General features: G+C 39.2%; 1 protein-coding gene across 1 annotated transcript in view; it reads left to right on the top strand.

The window, feature by feature from the left end:
- Window positions 1-27682, top strand: part of LOC126248291 (serine/threonine-protein kinase Pak) — a 106278-nt gene that overhangs the window by 56911 nt on the left and 21685 nt on the right. The window contains exons 5-7 of the mRNA XM_049949151.1: window positions 16203-16453; window positions 17270-17459; window positions 25622-25747. Coding sequence (XP_049805108.1) covers window positions 16203-16453; window positions 17270-17459; window positions 25622-25747 — 567 coding nt within the window. The remainder of the gene's footprint in view (window positions 1-16202; window positions 16454-17269; window positions 17460-25621; window positions 25748-27682) is intronic.

The raw sequence follows: 27682 nt of genomic DNA, 5'->3' as shown, positions 1-27682 counted from the left end.
AATTGTTGAGAATTGTGGGTATGACTTCTAGCTATTCTTATTTTGTGACACTCAGCAATTTTTTATATTGACTGCATGTTTTAGCTGCTGCATTTTGGAATGTACAGTGCTTTTGAGAACAAGACTGATAATCTTGAAATTTATGGCATCATAATCAATAGCCGAGTAGTTCAGAATAAATTTTCTTGTACTCAACCACTGGCTCAAGAATCACAATAAAAAAAGTTGTGCATAATCAGACGTATTGGTGTCCTGTGACAGATGATGGCACTTACTAATTGCGCACAACTTTATGTGTAACTGAGGCGTTTGAAGGAAGCAATGCGGTGTTGGAAGGAGGCAGTCTGACTTGCACATTAATTTGAATAATAAATAATTTTGTGATTGACTCTTGAAAGTGAAATGAAAACTTTGCAGACAGATGGTGCATGATATGTTATCATAGACTTCTCTGTTTCAGTGTTACAGAGGAGCCAACATAGCAGATATCTTGTTCATAAAACAACAATGATTGGATGATGTCTAGCCTGCAAAATTTGACTTGTTCACCTGCTGAACTCCCTTATTTCATGTGTTAACAGTTCATTTCAAATCAATATGACCCAAGATTTATTTTTCTGCTTTGTAACATGGCGAGGAGTGAATGTTGCCTTTCTCATGTAAATTCTTTTCTCACTTATTTGCCTCATGATATGTAGTTAAAATTATTGTTGACCTCATTCTTTCCTTGTTCAGTTTGTGTTGATATGATTATATGATGGACTACATGGGTTACCCTGTATTTCAGGAGAGTGGTGTGATGTGCAGATTTAATTTGGCAGTTTCATCAGCTTTAGAGGGGGCACGGAAGCAGCAGATCATCCAAGCACTAGGTCAAATACGGGAAAGGGAATGACGAGCGGGCAATAAACTTTGTCATGCTACCAGTTACGGGAATGTGATCCATGCCCTGCACTTTTTATGACATTTACCATGCTTAAACTGCTGTTTGATTGACTCAAAACATAGTTGGAATTGAAATGGCATTATAGGTGGGGAGAAACTAGACTGTAGTATGTATTTCTACAGGAGACATCATTTTAACGTAATTATGGTCACATATGACACTTGAAATGGAGCACAACAGATGAAAAGAGTCAACAAAGGTGCAAAGCTCGACCAAGGTGCTGCCGTAGGTAGCACTCTGGACTCTAATTTAGGAAGACGATGGTTCAAATTCAAATCTGGACATCCAGACTTCAGTTTTCTGCGATTTCCATAATTGCTCCAGGGAAATGTCAGGATGGTTCCTTCAAAACAGCATGGTCAGTTTCCTTCCCTGTCCTTGAAACATTCTGATCTTCTGTTCCATCTCGTCCTCAATGTCAACAAAATGTTATACCATACTCTTCCTTCCTTCAACAGTGGTGCTGATGTTGTCTCTGCACCACAATATGGTTGATTATCGTGGTTGGAACAAATGATTAACCAAGTGCATTATTAGCTCAGTGTCCAGATATCTGCAGTGGCAGCACTAGGGAGGGAGGGAGGGGACAAATTGGTTTTAAATTTAATTTGCAATTTCCATCACTGTTATGTCGGTAATTAAGTTTTGCCGGGATAACGTTCTTAAAAGGAACAACATTATTGTGTTCGCTTTGATTGTCAACACCGTAAGAACAATAAATTGTAGCATTCATTAATGGATGCAAATCACAGCTGTCACTTGAGATGTTTAGATTTGTGGTTTCATAATCCACAGTTGGTTCACAGAGACAACAGAATGCTAATTTAACTCAATGGTAACTTACGCAGCAGAGATCACAAGCAACTGTGCAGTAGGAAAAACGTTTGCCACATAAGTGAGCATTTGTAGATGGTATCAGATGAAGAACAAATTAAAGAATGCCAGTTCTACCTGCCTAGCTTACAGAGGATTGAATTGAGGAATGTTTAATGTATTGGAGAAACAGTTTGTGAAATATTTGTGAGAGAAACACAATTAAGACTTCTCGATTACTAGTGAAGTTATCAGAATGAATGTGCTGGAGATACAGAAGAATATTCCCACAGCATGCGACATGAAATTCAAAGCAAATAAGGACTGGTGCATAAGATGGTGTAGAATGTAGGTCTTACATTAGTGTGAGGAATAATGCTAGCTTAGTGACTTCCCATGGTACTTCAGTGCCATGTAATTAGTGTAAGTACAGGTATTTTCTAGGCCACATGGGAAACAAATGAGATGCCTATTTATTCTGATATGCAGTCAAATGTTATACTTGATGTGAAGGCCATTAAAAAAATTTTTATAAGAAATTCTTTCAATGAAAAGGCCAGTATAACAGTTGCCCTGGTTGCTTTGCCAGGTAGCAGGAAGATGACCCCATATATGGTTCTTTATCTTAAGATGTAAGGAAAAGTGGAGGATAGCCCAGGAAGTTACGGATCTGATATCAAAGAACAGCACTGACCTATTAGTGATTGCTAGTGACTTGTCACAACTTCAGATAATGGCTATTGTTGTAAATGGGTCTTTCAAGACTCATCTGTGACAGTTTTACATTGAATTACTTCTTCAAGGAGAAAGGGGAATTTACAGAAATCTGCAGTGTATATGCTGGATAAGTGGATCCTTACTGTCTACAGTGACTTTCAAGAGAATCTATTGTGGAAAGAATTCAAAAAGTGCTATGTATCCAAAATCATGGCTGGATCAAAAAATGAAATAATATGAGAGGAGTGTCAGGAAGGGTGAAACGGCAGTAGGATTACAGATGACGATATTACCAGTGATGATAATGACAAAGTGGTGTTAACGCTACCTAGTGGCTGAGATACTAAACAAAAAGTAGCCTTTAATTTTAATAGGTCAGAATCTGTTGAAAACAAAGCAAAGAATCTCAAGAAGCCTCTTAAAAATGGGAGTTCATCTTATATTCAGGTTCACCATATGGTTCAGTAAATATGCTAAATGGGTTCGGATGTGACTGTTTCTAAAAGTGATGAAACTTAAAATGCACAAATAAAGATGGCCAGTAGGGTTCCTGTTGTGTTTCAAGTACGGTTTGTTCTTGTGCTACCCCTAGTTTGGTTCCATTTCACAATAAAATAAGTTGTGTGTAATTTGGGGATCAATAAGAAAAGTGAAATGGTGGACGTCGGCACCTACATTTTCCAAAACATGAAAAATTGCACAAAACTCTAATTTTTTTTGGTATAAAAATGCAACTTAATGTTACTGAATTAACTTTAACAATGTAATGTAAGAAGCTATTATGTCCATTGTTGCATGGGGCAAACATAACTATAAAATCGCATGTTCTAAAATTCTTATTGATAAAATTTCGTGTTATGCTCTGAAAACTAGTGGCAATATTCAGCTTGCATTTATTGCGAATCTCTTGCCCAACGTAATGTCCCTAGCGACTGGAAAAAAGCGCAGGTGATGCCTGTATATAAGAAGGGTAGAAGGATGGATCCTCAAAATTACAGACCAATATCCTTAACATCGGTTTGTTGCAGGATTCTCGAACATATTCTCTGTTCGAATATAATGAATTTCCTTGAGACAGCGAAGTTGCTGTCCATCCATCAGCACGGTTTTAGAAAGCATCGCTCCTGCGAAACGCAACTCGCCCCTTTTTTCACGTGATATCTTGCGAACCATGGATGAAGGGTATCAGACGGATGCCATATTCCTTAACTTCCGGAAAGTGTTTGACTCGGTGCCCCACTGCAGACTCCTAACTAAGGTACGAGCATATGGGATTGGTTCCCAAGTATGTGAGTGGCTCCATGACCTCTTAAGTAACAGAACCCAGTACGTTGTCCTCGATGGTCAGTGTTAATCAGAGGTGAGGGTATCATCTGGAGTGCCCCAGGGAAGTGTGGTAGGACCGCTGTTGTTTTCTATCTACATAAATGATCTTTTGGATAGGGTGGATAGCAATGTGCGGCTGTTTGCTGATGATGCTGTGGTGTACGGGAAGGTGTCGTCGTTGAGTGACTGTAGGAGGATACAAGATGACTTGGACAGGATTTGTGATTTGTGTAAGGAATGGCAGCTAACTCTAAATGTAGATAAATGTAAATTAATGCAGGTGAATAGGAAAAAGAATCCTTTAATGTTTGAATACTCCCTTAGTAGTGTAGCGCTTGACACAGTCACATCAATTAAATATTTGGGTGTAACATTGCAGAGCGATATGAAGTGGGACAAGCATGTAATGGCAGTTGTGGGGAAGGCGGATAGTCGTCTTTGGTTCATTGGTAGAATTTTGGGAAGATGTGGTTCATCTGTAAAGGAGACCGCTTATAAAATACTAATACGACCTATTCTTGAGTACTGCTCGAGCGTTTCGGATCCCTATCAGATCGGATTGAAGCAATTCAGAGGCGGGCTGCTGGATTTGTTACTGGTAGGTTTGATCATCACGCGAGTGTTACGGAAATGCTTCAGGAATCCGGGTTGGAGTCTCTAGAGGAAAGGAGGCGTTCTTTTCGTGAATCGCTACTGATGAAATTTAGAGAACCAGCATTTGAGGCTGACTGCTGTACAATTTTACTGCCGCCAACTTACATTTCGTGGAAAGACCACAAAGATATGATAAGAGAGATTAGGGCTCGTACAGAGGCATATAGGCAGTCATTTTTCCCTCGTTCTGTTTCGGAGTGGAACAGGGAGAGATGATGCTAGTTGTGGTATGAGGTACCCTCCGCCATGCACCGTATGGAGGATTGTGGAGTATGTATGTAGATGTAGGTACATGTATACCGTACTCTTCCTCATGTAACTATAGTACCAGCTATTTCACACACCTTCAGTCAAAGGATCTACTATATCATATTTTGCATTTCAATTTTTTTTATCTCCGGATACAGTTTTCGAACATTTTTCACGTGGATCATCAAGCTTAATCTTGTTTGATTACAATTGCTCTTAGGTCAAGCGTAACGAAGTATCTGGAACGTACTGGCCTCTTCCATGTTAACATGCATGGATTCATTGGGCATTGATTATGTGAAACCCAGTTCACACTTTTCTCACATGATATGGATCAATACAGTTAGCTCCATACTTAACAATCATATTCAACCGTTTGCTCGACGAAAGATCTGTACCCAAAGACTGGAAAGTTGCACGGGTCACACCAATATTCAAGAAAGGTAGTAGGAGTAATCCACTTAATTACAGTCCAATATCATTAATGTCGATATGCCGCAGGATTTTGGAACATATATTATGTTCGAACATTATGAATTGCCTCGAAGAAAATGGTCTATTGACACAGAGTCAACATGGGTTTAGAAAACATCATTCTTATGAAACACAACTAGCTCTTTATTCACGTGAAGTGTTGAGTGCTATTGACAAGGGATTTCAGATCAGTTCCGTATTTCTGGATTTCTGGAAGGCTTTTGACACTGTACCACACAAGCGGCTCGTAGTGAAATTGCGAGTTATGGAATATCATCTCAGTTATGTGACTGGATTTGTGATTTCCTATAAGAGAGGTCACAGTTCGTAGTAATTGACAGAAAGTCATAAAGTAAAACAGAAGTGATTTCTTGTGTTCCCCAAGGTAATGTTATAGGCCCTTTGCTGTTCCTTATCTATATAAACGATTTGGGAGACAATATGAGCAGCCGTCTTAGGTTGCTTGCAGATGACGCTGTCGTTTCTCGACTAATAAAGTCATCAGAAGATCAAAACAAATTGCAAAACGATTTAGAAAAGATATCTGAATGGTGTGAAAATTGGCAGTTGACCCTAAATAACGAAAAGTGTGAGGTCATCCACATGAGTGGTAAAAGGAATTCATTAAACTTAGGTTACACAATCAGTCAGTTGAGTCTAAAGGTCTTAATTTCAACTAAAGACCTATGAATTAAAATTATGAACAACTTAAATTGGAAGGAACACATAGAAAATGTTGTGGGGAAGGCTAACCAAAGACTGCATTTTATTGGCAGGACACTTAGAAAATGTAACAGATCTACTAAGGAGACTGCCTACACTATGCTTGTCCATCCTGTTTTAAAATACTGCTGCGCGGTGTGGGATCCTTACCAGATACGACTGACGGAGCACATCGAAGAAGTTCAAAGAAAGGCAGCATGTTCTGTATTATTGCGAAATATGGGAGAGAGTGCCACAGAAATGATACAGGATTTGGGCTGGACATCATTATAAGAAAGGCGTTTTTCGTTGCGACGGAATCTTCTCACTAAATTCCAATCACCAACATTCTCCTCTGAATGCGAAAATATTTTGTTGACACCGACCTACATAGGGAGAAACGATCACCACGATAAAATAAGGTAAATCAGAGCTCGTACGGGAAGCTATAGGTGTTTGTTCTCCCGCGCGGTATGTGAGATTGGAATAACAGAGAATTGTGAAGGTGGTTCGATGAACGCTCTGCCAGGCACTTAAATGTGATTTGCAGAGTGTAGATGTAGATGTAGATACAATGTGAAGCAAATACTAATGCCACACCCCAATAAGACACCTGGCATGGTGGCTGATGGGAGTAGCTGAATCAACAAAAGTCACAAGACTGTGTAAGACATTTGACCAATATTTACCTTTTTTGTTCGCTATTAACCTTAGCCCAGTATATAATACAGAGTACATGGGTACTGTTGTCACTATTCTGTGTTGTCTTCACTGTGCTCACAAATTAATTTTGTAGCTCCCTGTCAGCTTGATGCCTCTATCAAATCATTTGCAATTTCCAGTTTAATAACTACCATTTTACAAAATGTTTATTTTTGCATGACAGAAGGATCAGTCTTAAGAAACTTGTCACTCAAGTCATACCTGGTTAGACGTTCTCTTATTGTACCACAACCTTTTCAATCCCATTGTTGATAATTTTTGGGATTTGATTATTACCTACTTGAATCCGTACAATATTTTCATGTGATGCTTCTGCTTCATGATTCAGTGCATTGGCCTTTTTAGGTATTATAATCGACAAGCAGATATCTGTGAAGTTTTGAAAGAATACTGAAATCCACACACTGTGGTCTGACTGCAGATGGGGAACACAATCATGGTTCAAGAGAGAGAAATATGGAAAACACAATAGCACCAATTACGTCCTGTTCTTGTGGTCATAATTCAAAGTCATCACAGAGTATAAACACTTTCAAGCAATATGTAGCGTTTCCCCCCACCTTACATGATGGATGGCCGTGGAGCGCAGAAAGATACTCTTGAAGGTGGGGCTATGACAAGAGAGATGACAGTTCATACAACAACATTAGGATAGTTCTCTGTAGGCATCTGTTATCAAAGCCTACATTGAGATTTTGAGACACATGAACTTACTCCAATTATTCCTTGACCCTTCTGCACAGAATTCATTTGGAGTTCATTAACATTGATTCCAGAACAAGTTTTTGCTTAGAAATTGATACGTCAGACCTGTTTTTCTACACGTCATTTTTTGCCCCAAAAATGCTTCAGAAAATAGTTCGATTAATCTATTAACTGTAAGAGTAAACCAAGATGTCTTAAAATTTATCAACATACATTTGCCTTAAATTGCTTTTGTTGGTGTTCTTGTGTTTTTTGAAGGTATTTGTCAAGAGTAAGTGAAAGGACAATGATAAACACTTACGAAGATGGATACATCAGATCTCTAATGATAAGACACAGAACCAAATTGAGAAAAAAGAAAGTTATTGCACAACTTAACTAAAAGAATGGATCAGTTGATAGGACATATCTTGATGTGTCAAGGGATTGTCAATTTGTTAATGGAGGGTAAAAATTGTAGAGGGAGACCAGTGCTTGAAAACAGTAATTAGACTCAAATGGTTGCTGGTTGCAGTAGATATGCAAAGATGAAGAGGCTTGTACATGATAAACTAGCATGGCCATCTGCATCAAACCAGTCTTCAGACTGAACACCGTAACAATGTGTAAAGAAATTAATGAGTTTTGTGGAGAGCATTCTCCTACTCACTTCCATAAGTTGAATGACCAAAATATGTGTAAAGGTATCAGCATTGAATGAGTATTTTATTTTAATTTTATTTTCAAATACATTTATGTGTAGAATTTTTGACACGAATGAATTATACATAACTTATTGAATTTCATATTCACATCACTCTTGGCTCTTCACAGCTGCCATTGCTCCCTCAGATGTTTCTTTTCTCAAATAAAAGGTGATAGATTCTGAGCATTAACATTAATTCTCCTTTCAACTGTTGATTGAACAAAGCCTGGCCATCTTATTCAATAATAATGATCTTCAGAGCTGTGTACCCATATTTTTTGGAGAAAAATGTTCAGACAATAAAGTTAAGACAAGAATTTTTGAACAATATCACTGAGGAATTATCAATCTGCAATCTTGTTGAAATGATGATCATTTCTAAAATATGGCTTTTAAAACTCTTCTGTCATACAGGCATAGATTTTTTTTTTTTCATTTCAAATTGCCCTTCTTTGATGTATGTCAGATCAATCACTTAAAGATGCTTGTGCTCTCTTTTTCTCCCAATAGTCCTTCATTCTATTTGATCTCTTCTTTCTTTCCTCCTCTTATATCTGAATCAGTTTCCTGGCGTTGATCTTAACTTGGAACGTCTTAGTTTTGTCTTTGGTCATGGTCTTGGCTGTACTATTCTTTAACACATTTACTGCCATGGTATAGTTGGGTTACCGACTCCTTGGGGCCATTTACTTTTTTTTCAATATCCTGCTTTAGTTTGCTCCAAGTTACATATGATTAACATGGCCCCAGAGTAAAGATACCAGGTGTGTCATTTGCTATGTCGCTAATAATTTTAGGTTTGTACTCCTGTCAGTTTTTCATTCCACAGCATTATTTGTGTACAGTTCCATTATTGCTTTCCTGCATTGTTGCTACAGTCTTTATTCAGTGTTGTTTGCTCTGTAACAAAGTGATATCATGGCAGAAGAAAAGTCTCGTAGAAGTTATGAAGGTGAACAAAGGCATGTACAGCAGCTTTTAGATGAAGTTATGGACATAAGTGATGAAGATTCTGTGTCTTTATTTGGTGATAGCACAGACAAATTTTTACCAGAGGAGACAGGAAGCGAAACCGGAAGTTCTGATGATGGAATCACATCAGTGAAGGTAGGAAGAAGAGTTTTATGTCTACCTTCAGTCAAGGAACCAGACTTCACAGCTGTAAAAACCAGGCAACAAAGCATCTCAAACCGTGTTAGTGCCGTAACTACTGCAGTTGATTCAGGTTCAGTTGAAGTAAGTGTAATATCAGAAAGTTCTGAAGATGAAGATGACACACTTACAACAAATTCTAATGAGATTGTCTGGGGGTCAGTTATGGGTAAAAATACGAAAAACTTTACATTTATTCATTCCAGTTCTGGTGTAAATGCTTCTGTTGCACTAAGTCTCAAAGGCAAGACACCGTACGATTTCTTCAAATATTTTGTAACTGATGAAATTGTAGAATATGTGACTCAACAGACTAATTTTTACGCAAAACAAGTCTTACAAAGCCATTCGTGACTGATAAAGTGGACTGATGTCAGAAAAACTGAAATTGAACAATTTTTAGGATTTATGCTATGGATGTCACTAAATGTAAAACCGAGGATTCCAAATTAATGGTCAAGAAGTATGCTCTATCACAAGAATGTAAAAAATGTTATGTTATGCAATCATTTTGAACTGCTTTTACGTATGTGGCATTTTTCCGATAACAACCAGTGCCCACCAGGAAACCGCTTATTCAAAATTCAACCCCTTATTGATAAATTACTGCAGAGATTTCAAAGTGCAGTTGTGCTGGAGAAAGAAGTTTGCAGTGGCGAAACACTTGTGCCATTTCGAGGAAGACCAAGTTTAATTCAGTATATAAAGAATAAGCGCCACAAATTTGGAATTAAATTGTTCAAACTTTGTCTAAAGGGTGGCTACACCTGGAATATGAAAGTTTATTGTGGGAAGAATGTGAATCCTAGTGTTCCTCTTGCCACTTCTGTTGTTATGAACCTTATGAGTGGATTACTAAATGAGGGCAGAATCTTATATACAGACAATTTTTGCACAAGTGTTCATCTAGCACACCAGCTACTTGAACAATCAACACATTTCATTAGTACTCTAAGATCAAACAGAAAACTGAATCCTCAAGATGTTGTACATGCAAAACTGAAGAAGGGGGAACACAAAGCAAAGTACCACAAGTGTAATAGTACTGAAATGGAAAGATAAGAGGGATGTTCTGATGCTGAGTACTGTTCATGGAGAAGAAGATGCGGAAGTTCAAACCAGGAAGGGCACAAAGAAAAAAACCAGCAATGATAATTGACAGGGTGAGCACTGGTAAATGCTCATGTGATTTACCAATACATCAACAGAAAGATCTCAATCACAGAATTCAAAGAAGATGCCGGTGAGCCTGAGACATCTCTCACCAAAGCCACCACGTTACCTGCAGATTGTGCACTTGTGAACATGGGAGCAGCCAGACATAGGTGTACAGTGTGCTCCAAAAAAATGAATGAATTTGGACGAGAGAAAACTGTCAAGAAATGCAAACAAACTGCATGGAAATGTAAGAATTGTGACTCATATTTTTGCGTAGAGTGTTTTTCATAAAGCACAGTGCATACAGGTGTTAGAAAAACAAAGTGAAATGACCCAAATTTTTCAGTTTCATTGTTGTTGCAATTAGTTGAAGAATGTCAATAAAACTGTATGTGATTTGCAATCTACTGTGTAAGTAATATGTCAAACTAAATAATAAATAAATAATAAAAGGAAGAAAAGTCCAATACGGCTGAGCTATGTCAGTTATATATAACTCACGAATTCAAATGTCGATAACTACTCTTGAGGTCTTGAAAACCGTAGGCCGCGAACATGATTTTTTTACTGGGCCATAACCTACTATAACACAGTCACAGCACGCTCCTGTGAGTTACAACAGCACCACGGAGCTTTAAATGGAAAAATATCCGTGAGTTGTATTTACTTCACGTGGCCCACAGAGAACACTTCCTGTGAGTTATATTTAACTCACGTGGCAGTCAATATGTTAACATGACTTCGATAATCTGGAGTTCCCTCAAATCCTTTTCCACTTCCTTAAACCAATTGGGTTAAGTCTTTTTTTTTTGTAAAAGAAGTCAAAGATTTGTTTAATTAGTCTGTCGGGATTCATTCAGAGTATGTGTCCATAGAAATCAATCCTCCTTTTCCTCATGGTTTACGAAAGTTTCTCAGGCTTTGCGTAGAGGGCTTCGTTTCTATAGGAATTTTGGAATTTGGGACCCACGATCTATCTCAAAATTTTCCTCTCCTTGATTCCCAATTTCTCCATTTGCCCTTTCCTCCCCATGACTAGTGTCCCTGCTGCATAGAGTGCTTCCGGCTTAATTAATGTGTTATGATGCCTTATTTTGGTGTTCCAACATGGCTTACGTATTGTATGTATTTTTTGGTTTTCTGGAGAGCTAGTTCCATTTTGACCCTTCTTGCTTCCATTGCTTTCCCTTCAAGGTTGTTCCATTTAATCCATTCCCCTAGGTACTTGAAACTCCTAACCACCTCTATTTTTTGAGCTCCTACGTTAATTCTGTTAGGAGTATGCAGTATATTCGTCTTAATCTTCGTATTTTCGTAAGAAATCTTAAATCCTATCTTCCCTGCCTGCTCTTGTAACTCGGCGATTTCTTCTTGAGCTTCCTCCCACATTTCCGCGAATAGCGCCATGTCATCAGCAAATGCCAAACACGTAATCATGATTCCTTTGCTTTTTGTTCCAAGTCTTATTCCCCCTCTCGTTCATGCATTCCATTCCCTCTCAACTTTTTTGAGTGCACAGTTAAGCAGCAGGAGAGGGAGACAATCCTCTTGTCAGACCCACGTTCTGATCGCAAAAGGTTCAGATAGTTCACCCATGAATCTGACTTTCGAGGATGTATTCTCCTTGATGATGATTAGAGTTTTACCATCCAAACTAAACTCCTCCAAAATATTGAACAATGACATTATGTCTATGGAATCGCAAGCTTTTTGGAAGTCTACAAAAGTCACTATATACAGTTTCGCCCTCTGCTTCTGATATGCTAAAATGTTTCTGATGTTTAAGATCTGTTCAGGGCATGTGGCAATCCAACTGAGATTCTGCTCTTTCTAGTAAAGCTCTGGACAATGTCTTGTAGGTCGCATCCAACAGGGAAATCCCTCTATGGTTGTTGGGATAAGATATAGGACCTTTTTTGTGAAGAGGGTGTATCAGGGCCATTTTCTATTCCTCTGGAATGATGCCTTTCTTCCATATCTCTTCAACAAGTTTCTGGAGTAAGACAATTGCATTTTTGCTAGCCTACTTCCATAATTCAGCTGTTATCTGATTTTCCCCTGATGCCTTGAAATTTTCCATATAATTTAGTATTGCTTGGATCTCACTTACAGATGGGGGCTTAGAGTCTGAGTTGGGGAAGTCTTCGGTCCACCATCAAACGCCATATTTGGGTGTGGTTCCTCACAGTTTAGAAATGCCTTGAAGTATTGTGCTAGTATCTTACAGTTGCCCCTATTACTATACACCATGTTCCCTTTTTTGTCCTGAAGTTGGAGTGTTGGGGGGTCATATCTGTTTAGCTTCTCCCTGAAGATCCGATAATAGCTTCTCATGTTGTTCTGAGCAAAGTCGTCATTTATCTTCCTGAGCAGTTGGTCTTCTTGCGTCGTCTTAACTTTCTTGATCTCCTTGGACGCCATCTTTCTAGTTTCCACTAAGTGCTGCCGAGCACTCTTGTCCTTTTTGGGTTTGCCAGATGTGCCAAGCCTTCTTCCTCAGATCAAGTAGTCTATCACACTCATCATTCCACCACCTGTGCTTCTTCATCCTGGTAATGGGACCAAGCTTCTCTGCCTTCTCTGCTCTTCTCCATCTGCTTTCAGTCCTGGTCTTCTAAGTGACTGGTTAACTTGCCTCATTCATGTTTCTTCACCTTTATTTTCTCTGGATCATATGTCCTTTGTGCTAGGTTTTTCCTATGAAAGTTACTCTGGGGGATGATCTTCAGTTTCACATTAGATAGGTAGTGGTCAGAGTCAAGGTTGGCCCCTGTGAGAAACTTAACATTTTGGATTTCCTTATGAAATTTCCGCTCTGTCACAACATGATGTAACTGAGATTCTCCCAGGAGAGAGTTAGGTGAAATTCATGTCTTCTGCTTTCTTGGCAGTTTCTTAAAGCTATTTGTCTTCAGGGCCAAACTGTGCACCTGGCATAATTCGATGAGCCTGATACCATTTTGGTTCATCCTGTTATGTGCCGCGTATCTCTCCACTATATTCCTGAACCTCTTCTCCCTCCCCACTTGGGCATTAAAATCCCGAAGGGTGATGACGTTACGGTTTTCGGGGATCTTTTGGATCGTGTCATCTAGTTTGTCCCAGAATAGTTCCACCTTCTCCTTATTCTTTTTGTTGTCAATGTTTATAGGGGGGGGCGAACATTTACAACGGTATATACTTTGTTGGTCGACTTAAACATGAGCATGGATAGCCTTTCGGAGGTAGGCTTAAAGCTGATAATGGAGCCTAATACTTTCTTGCCAATTATGAAACCTGTCCCAAGGTGAGGAACATTTTTCATAATTCTTGTCCCCCGTCTTCCCCTTAAGTATCCTGAATCCTCCCTATTCAAAGCTGTCCTCATCCAAGAACCTGGTCTCTTACACAGCTGTAATAATGATTCTATTTTCATTTAATGTGGCTCTTACAAGGGAACCTCCCCATCGCACCCCCCTGAGATTCAGTTATAAGTTGGCACAGTGGATAGGCCTTGAAAAACTGAACACAGATCAATCGAGAAAACAGGAAGAAGTTGTGTGGAACTCTGGAAAAATAAGCAAAATATACTGAGTAATCCATGCGCAAGATAGGCAACATCAAGGATAGTGTGAACTCTGGAGCGGCGTGGTCTTGTGGTTAGCGCGAGTAGCTGCGGAACGAGAGGTATTTGATTCAAGTCTTCCCTCGAGTGAAAAGTTTAATTTCTTTATTTTCGCAAAGTTATGACCTGTCCGTTCGTTCATTGACGCCTCTGTTCACTGCAATAAGTTTAGTGTCTGTGTTTTGCAACCGCACCGCAAAACCGTGCGATTAGTAGACGAAAGGTCGTGCCTCTCCAATTGGAACATGTGATCGCAAGGTCATAGGTCAACCGATTCAGGAAAACATGTCTGATATATTCTATACGACACTGGTGATGGCGTGTGTGTCATATGACAGGAATATGTTGTCGACCCACCTAACTTGTACACTTGGCGAATGGGTAAAAAGATTCTTCTACCTTGCCCGATTTACGTTTTCTTGTGGATGTGATAATCACTCCCAAAAAAGTGATGAAAACATAAGAGTTTGTCACATAAACTGCAACAAATGAATGCAACAGTTTCACAGTCGCACAGTTTACCCTGTGCTCCGTCAAAACATATGTGTTTAACGTTTTCAAATTTTTCCGTGTGTAGACCGTCAAATCCTGCATATGTCCCAGCAAATCTGAACATGTCCTGGAATTTTGGAGAGCGAAGTTGATAATGTGTGAGTGCCTGAAATTTGATTACTGTCTGAAAATAAAAAAAAATTAAAACTTTTCACTCTAGGGAAGACTTGAACCAATAACCTCTCGTCTTGCAGCTGCTCACACTAACCACGGGACCACGGCGCTCCTGAGTTCCTACTCTCCTTGATGTTGCGTATCTTGCGCATGGACTACACAGTTGGTATATTTTGCTTATATTTTTCATAGTTCCACACAACTTCTTCCTGTTTTCTCGATTGATCTGTATTCAATTTTTCAAGGCCTATCCGCTGTGCCAACTTTTAACTAAATCTGAGGAGGGTGCGATGGGGAGGTTCCCTTGTTAGAGTCTTAAGTTTCACCACTTTCAAAAGTGAATTTGCATTAAAAGTTGCTAAGTAGTTTGCTTTCCTGTATTTTATTTTGTTTGAGGTTCCAAGACGCTCAGATTCATCTTTGCAGGACGTTGCAGACTCCCAAGAATCTGAATGTCTGCTTGCAAACACATGTGCGGTGGGTTGACCACCTGGGGCAGTTAGTTTCACATCACACTTTTCCACGATTGATAATTTCTTTGAGTTCTGAGGGTGACTTCTAGAGCCACCGTTTTTTACGACCGAGGTTGTTAACCCCAGAGGATTATTCACAGCCGCCCCTTACATGGAGACAGATGGTGACCAAAGGCTGCCCAATTTGAGAAGTCACTTTTGGATTTTGATTTGATTTTTAATTCATGGTTAACTCCACTAGGCTCTTCCACTCTCTCCGCCATTGGGAATCAGATTCCTCTTCCACCATCGAGACCGTTGACCAGGTTTCACTCAGTAACCCTAGGCAGGGGCTATTACAGGGTGCTACCATCCGGAGCAAGATGGACCCAGGTTTTATTAACAAGGTGTCACTCCTCCCCCCTCATCCATCCTCATCACTTGGGAGATGAGGCCCCGGGCTTGGGACCAGCGTAGATTATTACATGAAATTTCTGGAGAACTATTGGTCATTGGTAACTTGCTGCCTAGATATCTCTGCGCAGTCTTTTCTGGCCATCTTCAGGTATATACTGGTCAAAATACCAAGGCTCCTTTACTAAAGGCCCCTCCATTGCATATATGGTGTAATCTTGAAGTTGTTGCACAGATTTTAATTTTACTTGAACATATGTGCTTCTGCTGTAAGTCTGTGTTTTGCTCCAAGTACCTTTCGCAGTGAAAGCTTGAGAGGATTCCAGGTGGTGTCTTGACTGGAAATCACCATTCCAAATGATTAGCTGCTCAAGCAGTTATATTTCCTCTGATCCCTTTATGATGGAAATCCATTCGGCGTATGGGCCACGAGTTTTCTTTCATTATAGTTCATTGAATGACCAACAGAAATACAGTGTTTGGTAATAGCAGATTTGTTGGCCTGGAGATGAGAATGTTACTGTGGTGCTCTACAGTTGTGCGCTTAAAGGGGGGTGGGGGAGAGAGAGAGAGAGAGAGAGAGAGAGAGAGAGAGAGAGAGAGAGAGAGGGGGGGGGGGGGGATGAGGATGGATTTGCAAAAAATAAGATAGGTTACACTAGGATGGAATATTATAAACTTCACTTTATGTATCACATAACTTTTCTTTGACCAAACCCAGAATTAGAGAGGAAGATTATAGTTAATTTATTTAATTTACAGAACCAGGAAGCACTGGTTAACCATGTACAACAAGCATTAGATGAAGCTCTAAATTTGGCAGTTGTTGATGGAGATACTACAGGCCTGAAAAAGCATGAGGAAGAGGAAATATGTGGCAGTCCATTGCTGAGGAAAAAAGAAAGAAGCACAGAGAAGTTGACAGATGACCAAATATATGAAGAATTGAGAAGACTATGTCACCCTGGTGATCCATGTAGAAGATTTGATCGAAGCAAGGAACTAGGAGCAGGGTAAGAAACTAAATGTTTATGTATATGCCATACTTTTTACTTTGTATTTATCTACTTGCATTTTATCGGTTTCAGTATGTTTTGAAGTAAATGTTGACATACATCTAACAAATATTGATGTTCACATTCTTCTGGGTTAATGTTCACAATAAGTATGGCAGAAATTTTATATTAGAAAATTTCTTTCCATTGAACAACAGTGTATACAGCAGTTTATGGAAAAAATGATGTTCTAAATTTTCAATTTCATATTGTCATGTTTTTTTGACTAGTTTCAGAACTGTAATTGTGTCTTGACGATACGAATTGAAATGTATGGAAATTGTCATTTTGTAATATGTGGGTGTGGAATATGGAAAGAAATTCACAGAAAAGCTATGCTCAAATGTCACAGCAAAATGCCAAAAAGGATGTACAACGATAGATATCTAAGAATTTATGAGATGGTGTCAAGCGATATGCTTCTATTACCCCCACCCACACCAACACCGTATTAGCACCAGACAAGATATTGTGTTGTTATGTACTTTTATCCCTCCCTCTCTTGTCATCTTTTGTTTTTTCAGTATTTTTGTGAGGGAATCTAGTGACAGTTCTGGCTGTAGTCCTACTTTTCCATCTTATTTTTCAATGGGGCAAACTACTTTTCTTTCTTATCGTGAGTGAGAAATTTGTTCACTTCCTATGTTACATTACAGCCTTAAGAGTCCATTGGTTAAATCTAGTGTACAGTTATGTCATTTTATAGTGGTTATGTAGTTTGTTCATGTTTCTCTGGAACAGTAGCAGTATGTAACACAATTTTTCTGTTCACAGTGCTTCTGGTACTGTTTTCATTGCCTACGATACAGAAACAAAGAAGAAAATTGCAGTCAAAGACATTGATTTATCAAAACAACCCAGAAAAGAACTTATTCTGAATGAAATCAAAGTTATGAAAGAGTTTAATCATGAAAATCTCGTTAATTTTCTAGATGCATATCTTGTTAGGAATGATCATTTGTGGGTGAGTATTGCATTTATAACATACATTGGAAATCCTGTTATGATTATAAAAATAGAATAGCACTTATTGTTTTAATACTGATAGAAAAAAGATGTAACACATCCCTAATTCTGAATGATGGGGAAAAATATGGCTGATGTGCGGGTTTCTGGGATTAATTTTGGTGCTGATGTGCGGGTTTCTGGGATTAATTTTGGTGCAGTTATTATAGGGTCAATAAATTCTAACTGTTGTCCAGTGTAAGTTCTGTTTCTCCTACTGCATAATTAGTAGCCAAACTTACAGTTTTTTATTGTTCTGTAGGTGGATCATACTCTGAAACTTGTAATAATTTATTTATTTATTTCATCCAAGGATCATCTCACGATGATACAGGAGTTGTCATGGTAATACACTGTAGCTCAGAATATAGATACACACAGTATACTTAACTATGCTCTATAAGGATAGGACAGATGGTTGGCCATTGTCTCAATGAAAGGAACCATCCCTTCATTTGTCTGATGCTGTCTAGGAAAACCACTGAAAACTCAAATCAGGGAGGCCGAACAAAACTAACTCCATCATCCTGAATACCCAAATACGAGGTCAGTGCTTTGTCAACTGCACCACATCATTCAGTTGGTCTCTGTTATACAGTGTTCTTTGATTTACACATAAATATCTTCTGATAACTAATAATATAAAAAATAGTTTTGCTCTTAATCCTTGCACGCACCAGGGATGCCTGCTGATGAAGTCTGGGTCATGAAGGTACTGCTATACCACTTGCGATAACTCCAGGCGAGCCGGCCGAAGTGGCCGTGCGGTTAAAGGCGCTGCAGTCTGGAACCGCAAGACCGCTATGGTCGCAGGTTCAAATCCTGCCTCGGGCATGGGTGTTTGTGATGTCCTTAGGTTAGTTAGGTTTAACTGGTTCTAAGTTCTAGGGGACTAATGACCTCAGCAGTTGAGTCCCATAGTGCTCAGATCCATTTGAACCATTTTTTTGATAACTCCAGGCTGTTTGAATAACCAATTGCTGGGCCACCAACAATATGCTTCATGTTTCCTTTCTTCCTTCCCTCTTTTCACCTTGGGGAAAAAAAAACTCACAGTAATGTCACTGTAAAGATTTATTAGTCTGTGTGTGTGTGTGTGTGTGTGTGTGTGTGTGTGTGTGTGTGTGTGTGTGTGTGTGGTGTGTGTGTGTGTTTGTTTGTTTGTTTGTTTTTTCCCCCCATATTCCCTTCATATCATACTTTATATTTCAACAAAGCTATGGAGCTGTGTTCCAGTATCACTGCTAAATCTTGATTCTATCGATGATCATCCATTAAATGTGACAGATGATTCAAAAATTTTTTCTGTTTGTGGGTGCTATGAGTCCCGTTGTGAAAGACATCAAATGCAATGTAAATGGTTTAGCATATAGAGTTGTAGGTAAAATCAGCTCATGGCTTACAGAGAAAAGACTGTCCTTAACTGCAACAAAAGATAGTGATTACAGTCTCTGGCATTGAAATTTCATTAAAACACTTCTGTTTTAGAAGATGGGCTAATAATCAGTGAAGTTAACTGTTTTAAATTCTCAGGGGTAAGGATATTATTACATTCAGGACCTTGTGCTAAAGTGTAATGTTACTGTTTTGCCTAGAAGGAAAATCTCCACTGACCATGAAGTACAAAAGCTTGTCTAGTTTCCTAACTTTTATCATCTCTCAGATAAATATTTGTGGGAATTTCAATGCTTTCACACACAATATTTGTAGGCCTGAAAAAGGAAGTTACAATGACCTACAGGGATAACCAACAAAATTTGTTCAGGGCACTTTTCAGGCACCTCAAAATATTAATTCTTGTCATGGTACACACTGTGCTGTCAGTATCTTAGTTGGGTGAATGGTTGGATTTAAAGTTATTGTGTAATTCGTTCAACTAATCTAAAATTTCAACAAGAAGTCAAGCTAGTAGTAGTAGTAGTAGTAGTAGTAGTAGTAGTACAGGATGTAATTGTTATTGAAGTCATTGGCACACTGACTGGACACAAACCTATACCGAGTGGTATCCAATAAGCACTGTTTTGTATGTTGTACTTTTATGCTCAAATACTGTTAGGAACATTCTTGTCACAAATAGTTCAAAATCAGACGATTTTCAACTTTCAAATGAACTATTCTTAACATAAGTACACAAAATATGATTGGAGAACACCTGAAGTTACATTGATTGAATTAAAAACTGACTTCAGTTGTAAATAATGTATCAGGAGCTGATGATGGTGCTATAAGCCTCTGAAACTAGCTGTGCAAGAGAAGATAAATTATTTAAAACTGAAGCAGATTTTTAATTCAGTTAATAAATCTTGACATAAGATCTGAAAAATACATGTAAGATAAGACAAGAGGGGGGGAGGGGAGTGGGAGTGGGGGGGGGGGGGTATAATTAGCATCTTGATCAGCATACCCTCTGACATTGTTCTAACATTTCGTTAAGTTCAAAGTTGAAGTAATTATAAATGTAGTACACAGTTAACTACACTCCTGGAAATTGAAATAAGAACACCGTGAATTCATTGTCCCAGGAAGGGGAAACTTTATTGACACATTCCTGGGGTCAGATACATCACATGATCACACTGACAGAACCACAGGCACATAGACACAGGCAACAGAGCATGCAAAATGTCGGCACTAGTACAGTGTATATCCACCTTTCGCAGCAATGCAGGCTGCTATTCTCCCATGGAGACGATCGTAGAGATGCTGGATGTAGTCCTGTGGAACGGCTTGCCATGCCATTTCCACCTGGCGCCTCAGTTGGACCAGCGTTCGTGCTGGACGTGCAGACCGCGTGAGACGACGCTTCATCCAGTCCCAAACATGCTCAATGGGGGACAGATCCGGAGATCTTGCTGGCCAGGGTAGTTGACTTACACCTTCTAGAGCACGTTGGGTGGCACGGGATACATGCGGACGTGCATTGTCCTGTTGGAACAGCAAGTTCCCTTGCCGGTCTAGGAATGGTAGAACGATGGGTTCGATGACGGTTTGGATGTACCGTGCACTATTCAGTGTCCCCTCGACGATCACCAGTGGTGTACGGCCAGTGTAGGAGATCGCTCCCCACACCATGATGCCGGGTGTTGGCCCTGTGTGCCTCGGTCGTATGCAGTCCTGATTGTGGCGCTCACCTGCACGGCGCCAAACACGCATACGACCATCATTGGCACCAAGGCAGAAGCGACTCTCATCGCTGAAGACGACACGTCTCCATTCGTCCCTCCATTCACGCCTGTCGCGACACCACTGGAGGCGGGCTGCACGATGTTGGGGCGTGAGCGGAAGACGGCCTAACGGTGTGCGGGACCGTAGCCCAGCTTCATGGAGACGGTTGCGAATGGTCCTCGCCGATACCCCAGGAGCAACAGTGTCCCTAATTTGCTGGGAAGTGGCAGTGCGGTCCCCTACGGCACTGCGTAGGATCCTACGGTCTTGGCGTGCATCCGTGCGTCGCTGCGGTCCGGTCCCAGGTCGACTTGCACGTGCACCTTCCGCCGACCACTGGCGACAACATCGATGTACTGTGGAGACCTCACGCCCCACGTGTTGAGCAATTCGGCGGTACGTCCACCGGGCCTCCCGCATGCCCACTATACGCCCTCGCTCAAAGTCCGTCAACTGCACATACGGTTCACGTCCACGCTGTCGCGGCATGCTACCAGTGTTAAAGACTGTGACGGAGCTCCGTATGACACGGCAAACTGGCTGACACTGATGGCGGCGGTGCACAAATGCTGCGCAGCTAGCGCCATTCGATGGCTAACACCGCGGTTCCTGGTGTGTCCGCTGTGCCGTGCGTGTGATCATTGCTTGTACAGCCCTCTCGCAGTGTCCGGAGCAAGTATGGTGGGTCTGACACACCGGTGTCAATGTGTTCTTTTTTCCATTTCCAGGAGTGTATTAAGAAATGATGTGGGGTGAGTTAACAGGTTCATAGCTCAAAGAAAAGCATACTGAGCTTGAGTTGCAGCAAAGCAAGCTATGTTACTGAAATAGGGAGTGAACAGAAATTGGAAATATCTAAGTTCAGAGAATGAAGTATATTGGGTAATGAAAAATTGTTAAGGGATGAGAAGTTGACGAGTTACTATCATGAAGAAATATTATTCAGAAATTCAAAGTTGGGGCTAATCTGTAACTTACTTTGAGGTAAAAATCGTTGTTTACATAATTCCAAGAGATATTAGTAAATCATATCACAGATAGTAATAGCAACTCTGGGAATGTGAATTTCAGTTCTTCCTCTCCACAGACAATTATTCTGCTACTAGAAAACAAATTTAGTGCACAGAACCACATGAGTTAGAGATAACTGCACCTATTTCAACTTAGTTGTACAATGAGTCACATCTGTGTTGGCTTTATAAATAGTTAGAATGATCTTGTCCTAATGTCTTACATAGACAGCAATGTGTCAGTTTGATAGAATGTAAAATCTACTAAGAAACATTTCACAGTGTAGAGCTTCAGGTGGACAACTAAGAACCTTCTCCCATAGTTCAGACCTGGTCATATACAGTGAAAAGAGAAAATCTAGCCCTTGGCAGCACTTTTGAGATACCTGTTTTCAGTTAGAGATTAATACATAATTTAGTGGAATAAAGACAAACAAGACGGTCAACATTGCAGTATTAGATATCTTATTTATATGGTAGTTTCAAGAAAGTAACTCTGTGTCATTGAGGTTTCCCAATAAAGTTGACCTCGTTCATTGTTCCCTGTTTTACAACATTGTGTGAATCTGCAGTTCATACACTCAGCTGGCAAAAGACATGGGATAACTGCTAATATCGTGTAGAACTTCCTTTTGCCCAGCTTAATGCAGCAACTCGAGTATATTGGCCTCGGCAAGACTTTGGAAGTCCCATGCAGAGATACTGAGCCATGCTGCCTCTGAAGCCGTCCATAATTGCGAAAGTGTTGATGGTGCAAGATTTTGTGCATGAGCTGACCTCTCGATTATGTCCTGTAAATGTTTGATGGGATCCATGTTGGGTGATCTGGGTGTTCAAATCATTCACTCAAATTGTCCAGAATGTTCTAAAAACCAATCGTGAGAACAGTTGTGGCCTGGTTACGTGGCGCATTATCATTAAAATTCCATCATTGTTTGAGAATATGAAGTTCATGAATGGCTACAAATGGTGTTCAAATAGCTGAACATAACCATTTCCAGGCAATGGGCAGTTCTGTTGGACCAGAGGAACCAGTCCATTCCATGTAAGCACAACCCACACCATTATGGAGCCACCTCCAGCTTGCACAGTGCCTTATTAGCAACTTAAGTCCATGGCTTTATGAGATTTACACCACAAATCAGGACTCATCTGACCAGGCTTACAGTTTCCCAGTCCTTTAGGGACAATCGGATATGGTCACGAGCCCAAGAGAGGCACTGCAGGTATTGTTGTACTGTTAGCAAAGGCACTCGCATCTGTCATCTGCTGCCATAGCCCATTAATGCCAAATTTCGCTCCGCTGTCCTAACAGGTATGTTTGCTGTACGCCCCACATTGATTTCTGCTGTTATTTTATGTTGTGTTGCATGTCTGTTAGCACTGTGTCCATAAGTGAAGATTGTTAAAAGGATGGTGACTATGAGTGAAGAGCTCCTGCAGACAAAATATGGTGAATGTCCCCATCTGTCACTAGATAATTGAAAAATATTGGTTCATGAATGAGTTTGAAGGATGAAGATATGTATACATTTAGTGGAAATTTGTTTGAAACTGAAATAAAAGGGCCTGTCTACAAATTTTTTCTAGTATCTCCTGTGTTTTATTTCTTGGGATAAATCTGTGCATTTTAATGTGATTAACAAAATTTCTTACAGTAAGGTTGTATTTTATCTTGTTACAGACACATTATTTGCCCATTATTGTTGTGAAAGTAAAACTATTTGGTGGATGAGGTTGAGGGAAAAGGGGGGAGGGGTAGGCTGAAATGGAAGAAGACATTTATTGACTGTGTAACCTGGCATACAAATACTAGCTGGCAGGACAAAATAAAAAATAAAGATTACAAACTGAAAGCATTTTTCAGCACACAAAATAACATGAAAGTATGAGGCATAATTTGGACTAAGAGTGATAGGGATGTTAGATAGAAACATAATGCATAAAGATTTGAGGATGTAAGTATAATATGAGTGGTAGAAGTTTTTGTCAGCATTGAAATGAAGGAGAAAAAGTTCCTCCATGCCACTTGTTACTCAGCCATACTTTACCAACTATCATCATTGATATATGATTGTTATTTTGATGTCCATGTCTGTACAAAAGATTTAATAGTTAAAAAAAGAAAAATAGTTAAATGTAATATGTTACTTTCTGTTTTAATGTTTTGTTTGTTTTTGTTTTCAGTGTCTACATTAGTACAACAGATTGTTGGCATAGTTTAGCTTGTTACCTGTTAGTTAAATATTTTGACTTGGACTCAACACTGATGTGTGTGCGAAGCTTACACAGTCACAGAAAATGTTATTGCTAATTCACCTCTGTTATTGCTGTGTATATTTCAAGTGTAAAATTAAGCACAAAAAAGAAATATTGTAAAGTTACTATATGTGTGTGAGTTGAAAATCTTTTAATAGTCATATTAAGTTTTATTTTGGAATTTTAATTTCCTGATTTGATGATAGATTTTATACAGAAAATAATCTATGTGAAGTGGTATTTTAGTTTTAGTACTTGTTGATACTGAAATTCAGAATTTTGTTATAAAATTTCACTTTCTCTTGCTTTTTTGTGGATGCAGCTTATTCTCACCAGAGTGGGGAATCTATAAGGTAAATTTCTGTATTGTTCCTACAGCTTTTTCGTTGCTTTCTGGTGTGTTTCTCACCTACTAATGCATGATTTAATCTGTTCTAAATCAAAATACATAAAAAGTAACATCTGAAACTTATTTGATGAATTTTTTTAAAAGTAGTGTTTTCTCCAAAACCTGTGAGTTCTCACCTGCTGGAAAATTTCTTCATTTTACAATGAATTTTAATGTTATAATATTAATTGAAGTGTGTGATGATATGGTTAATCTACACTTGGTACAAGGTGTGCTACTGTAACAGTGAAACCGTTTTGTTGTTAAACTGGCCTTGTCTATAATCATGCATATTCCTGGCATGTGCCCTGTCTTATTACAACATCTTATTTTGATTTCTCTGTGTGTGTGTGTGTGTGTGTGTGTGTGTGTGTGTGTGTGTGTGTGTGTGTGTGTGTTTTACGAAGGTCAACAGGAAAGCTTTCAAGTAATACTTTAATTGTAAAGGTGTGTTTTCTTTCTTTTTCTTTAGTAGGTTTTTCTTCGTTTGTATATTTTCCACCACTACAACTCTGTACTTACATGTCCTTTGAGCTAATTGTCCAATATTTCCATAGAGTGTTGAACATACTCATCTCATCCTTCTGAACTTTGAATGTCCTTTTAGCTGGGTATCATTATTCTTTTAACTTATTATGGAAGTAAATGATCAATGTGAAATCTTGTGAAATGAGAAAGCTAGATTCAGGAAGGATGCCTCACACGTATCAGCCATTTATTTAATTCAGTATACCACTTAAATTGAAACTACAAATACTGTAACTAGTCATATTTATTTTTCTCCTCACTATGTGTTTTGAAGGATTACACCTCTAATATCAGGTGCATTTGTGTAAATTAATATGACATAGGCAAATTGTATGTAAAAAATTTCTGGGCAAGTTGTGAGACTGTCTGATAGTATAAGGGGAAAAAATATTAGTAAATGGTTCAAAGTTACATGGATGCTTTGATGGCATAGGTAGCCTTTCAGTGCTTACTGGTTGCTTTTTTTAGTCATATTTACGTTACACACACTTTCTATAAACTGAACTAAGCAAAGATTGTATATTAGGAGCTAACAAGTGTAAAAAAGTGTATATAATAATTATGCTGCAAACAGAGGTGAATTTTATATAACTTCCTTTGCATTCACTAATTATTATTATTATTATTATTATTATTACACTGTGTGTGTGTGTGTGTGTGTGTGTGTGTGTGTGTGTGTGTGTGTGTGTGTGTGTGTGTTTTGGGAGGGATAATGCATGTACTTATGCCCACATTATTTAAATATTGATGTGACAATATTAATAATTTTAGGTGATCATGGAGTTACTTGATGGTGGTCCTCTTACTGATGTAGTAACAGAGACTGTTATGAAAGAAGGTCAGATAGCAGCCGTTTGCAGGGAAGTTCTTAAGGCTGTAAGCTTTCTTCATGGGAAGGTGAGTGTTTGACATTACACTCAAATTTTTAAGTGCAGTAAGCTGACTATCTTGTTGTTGTGGTTTTCAGTCCAGAGACTGGTTGGATGCACCTCTCCATGCTACTCTATCCTGTGCAAGCTTCATCATCTCCGAGTAACTACTGCAACCTACATCCTTCTGAATCTGCTTAGTGTATTCATCATCTCTTGGTCTTCCTCTATGATTTTTACCCTCCATACATCCCTCTAGTACTAATTGGTGATCCCTTGATGCTTCAGAATGTGCCCTACCAACCTATCCATTCTTCTAGTCAAGTTGTGCCACAAATTCCTCTTCTACCCACTTCTATTCAGTACCTCCTCATTAGTCACGTGATCTACCCATCTAATCTTCAGCATTCTTCTGTAGCACCACATTTTGGAAGCTTCTCTTCTTATCCAAACTATTTATTGTCCATGTTTCACATCCATACATGACTACACCCCAGACAAACATCCATACATGGCTACACCCCAGACAAACATCCATACATGGCTACACCCCAGACAAACATCCATACATGGCTACACCCCAGACAAACATCCATACATGGCTACACCCCAGACAAACATCCATACATGGCTACACCCCAGACAAACATCCATACATGGCTACACCCCAGACAAATACTTTCAGAAAGGACTTCGTGACACTTAAATACATACTCGATGCTAACAAATTTCTCTTCTTCAGAAACACTTTCCTTGTCATAGCCAGTCTACATTTTATACACTCTTTCCTTCAACCATCATCAGTTATTTTGCTCCCCAAATAGCAAAACTCATGCACTACTTTAAGTGTCTCATTTCCTAATCTAACTCCCTCAGCATCACCTGGTTTAATTCAACTACATTCCGTTATCCTTGTTTTACTCTTGTTGATGTCATCTTTCATCTTCCTTTCAAGACACTTTCCATTCTGTTCAACTGCTCTCCCAACTCCTTTGCTGTCTCTGACAGAATTACAAAACTGGCAAACCTCAAAGTCTTTATTTCTTCTCCATGGATTTTAATTCCTTTGCTGCTTGCTCAATATATAGATTGAATAAGATCAGTGATAGGCTACAACCCTGTCTCACTCCCTCCCAATCTCTGCTTCCCTTTCATGTCACTCGACTCTTATAACTGCCACCTGGTTTCTGTACAAATTGTAAATAGCCTTTCACTTCCTGTATTTGTCCTCTGCCACCTACAGAATTTGAGAGAGAGTATTCCATTTTACATTGTCAAAAGCTTTCTCTAAGCCTACAAATGCTAGAAACGTAGGTTTTCCTTTCCTTAATTTGTTTTTTAAGATAAGTCATAGGGTCAGTACTGCCTTGTGTGTTCCAACATTTCTATGGAATCCAAACTGATCTTCCCTGAGGTTGGCTTCTACCAGTTTTCCCATCCTTCTGTAAATAATTTGTGTTAGTATTTTATTAAACTGATAGTTCAGTAATTTTCACATCTGTCAACACCTGTTTTCTTCGGGATCAGAATTATTATATTCTTCTTGAAGTCTGAGGGTATTTCATCTGTCTCGTACATCTTGCTCACCAGATAGTAGAGTTTTGTCAGGGCTGGCTCTCCTGAGGCTATCAGAAGTTCTAATGGAACATTGTGTACTCCCAGGGCCTTGGTTTGACTTAGGTCTTTCAGTGCTCTGTCTTATTCTTCACACAGTATCATGTCTCCCATTTCATCTTCATCTAAATCCTCTTCAGTTTTCATAATGTTGCCCTCAAGTACATCACCCTTATATAGACCCTCTATATACTCCTTCCAACTTCCTGCTTTTTCTCTCTTCGCTTACGACTGGTTTTCCATCTGAACTCTTGATATTCATGCAGGTGGTTCTCTTTTCTCCAAAGGTCTCTTTAATTTTCCTGTAGGCAGTATCTATCGTACCCCTTGTGATATATGCCTCTACATC

Source organism: Schistocerca nitens, chromosome 3 (genome assembly GCF_023898315.1).
Source record: "Schistocerca nitens isolate TAMUIC-IGC-003100 chromosome 3, iqSchNite1.1, whole genome shotgun sequence".
Classification (NCBI taxonomy): Eukaryota; Metazoa; Arthropoda; class Insecta; order Orthoptera; family Acrididae; genus Schistocerca; species Schistocerca nitens.
This window is presented reverse-complemented; position numbering and strand designations above follow the sequence as displayed.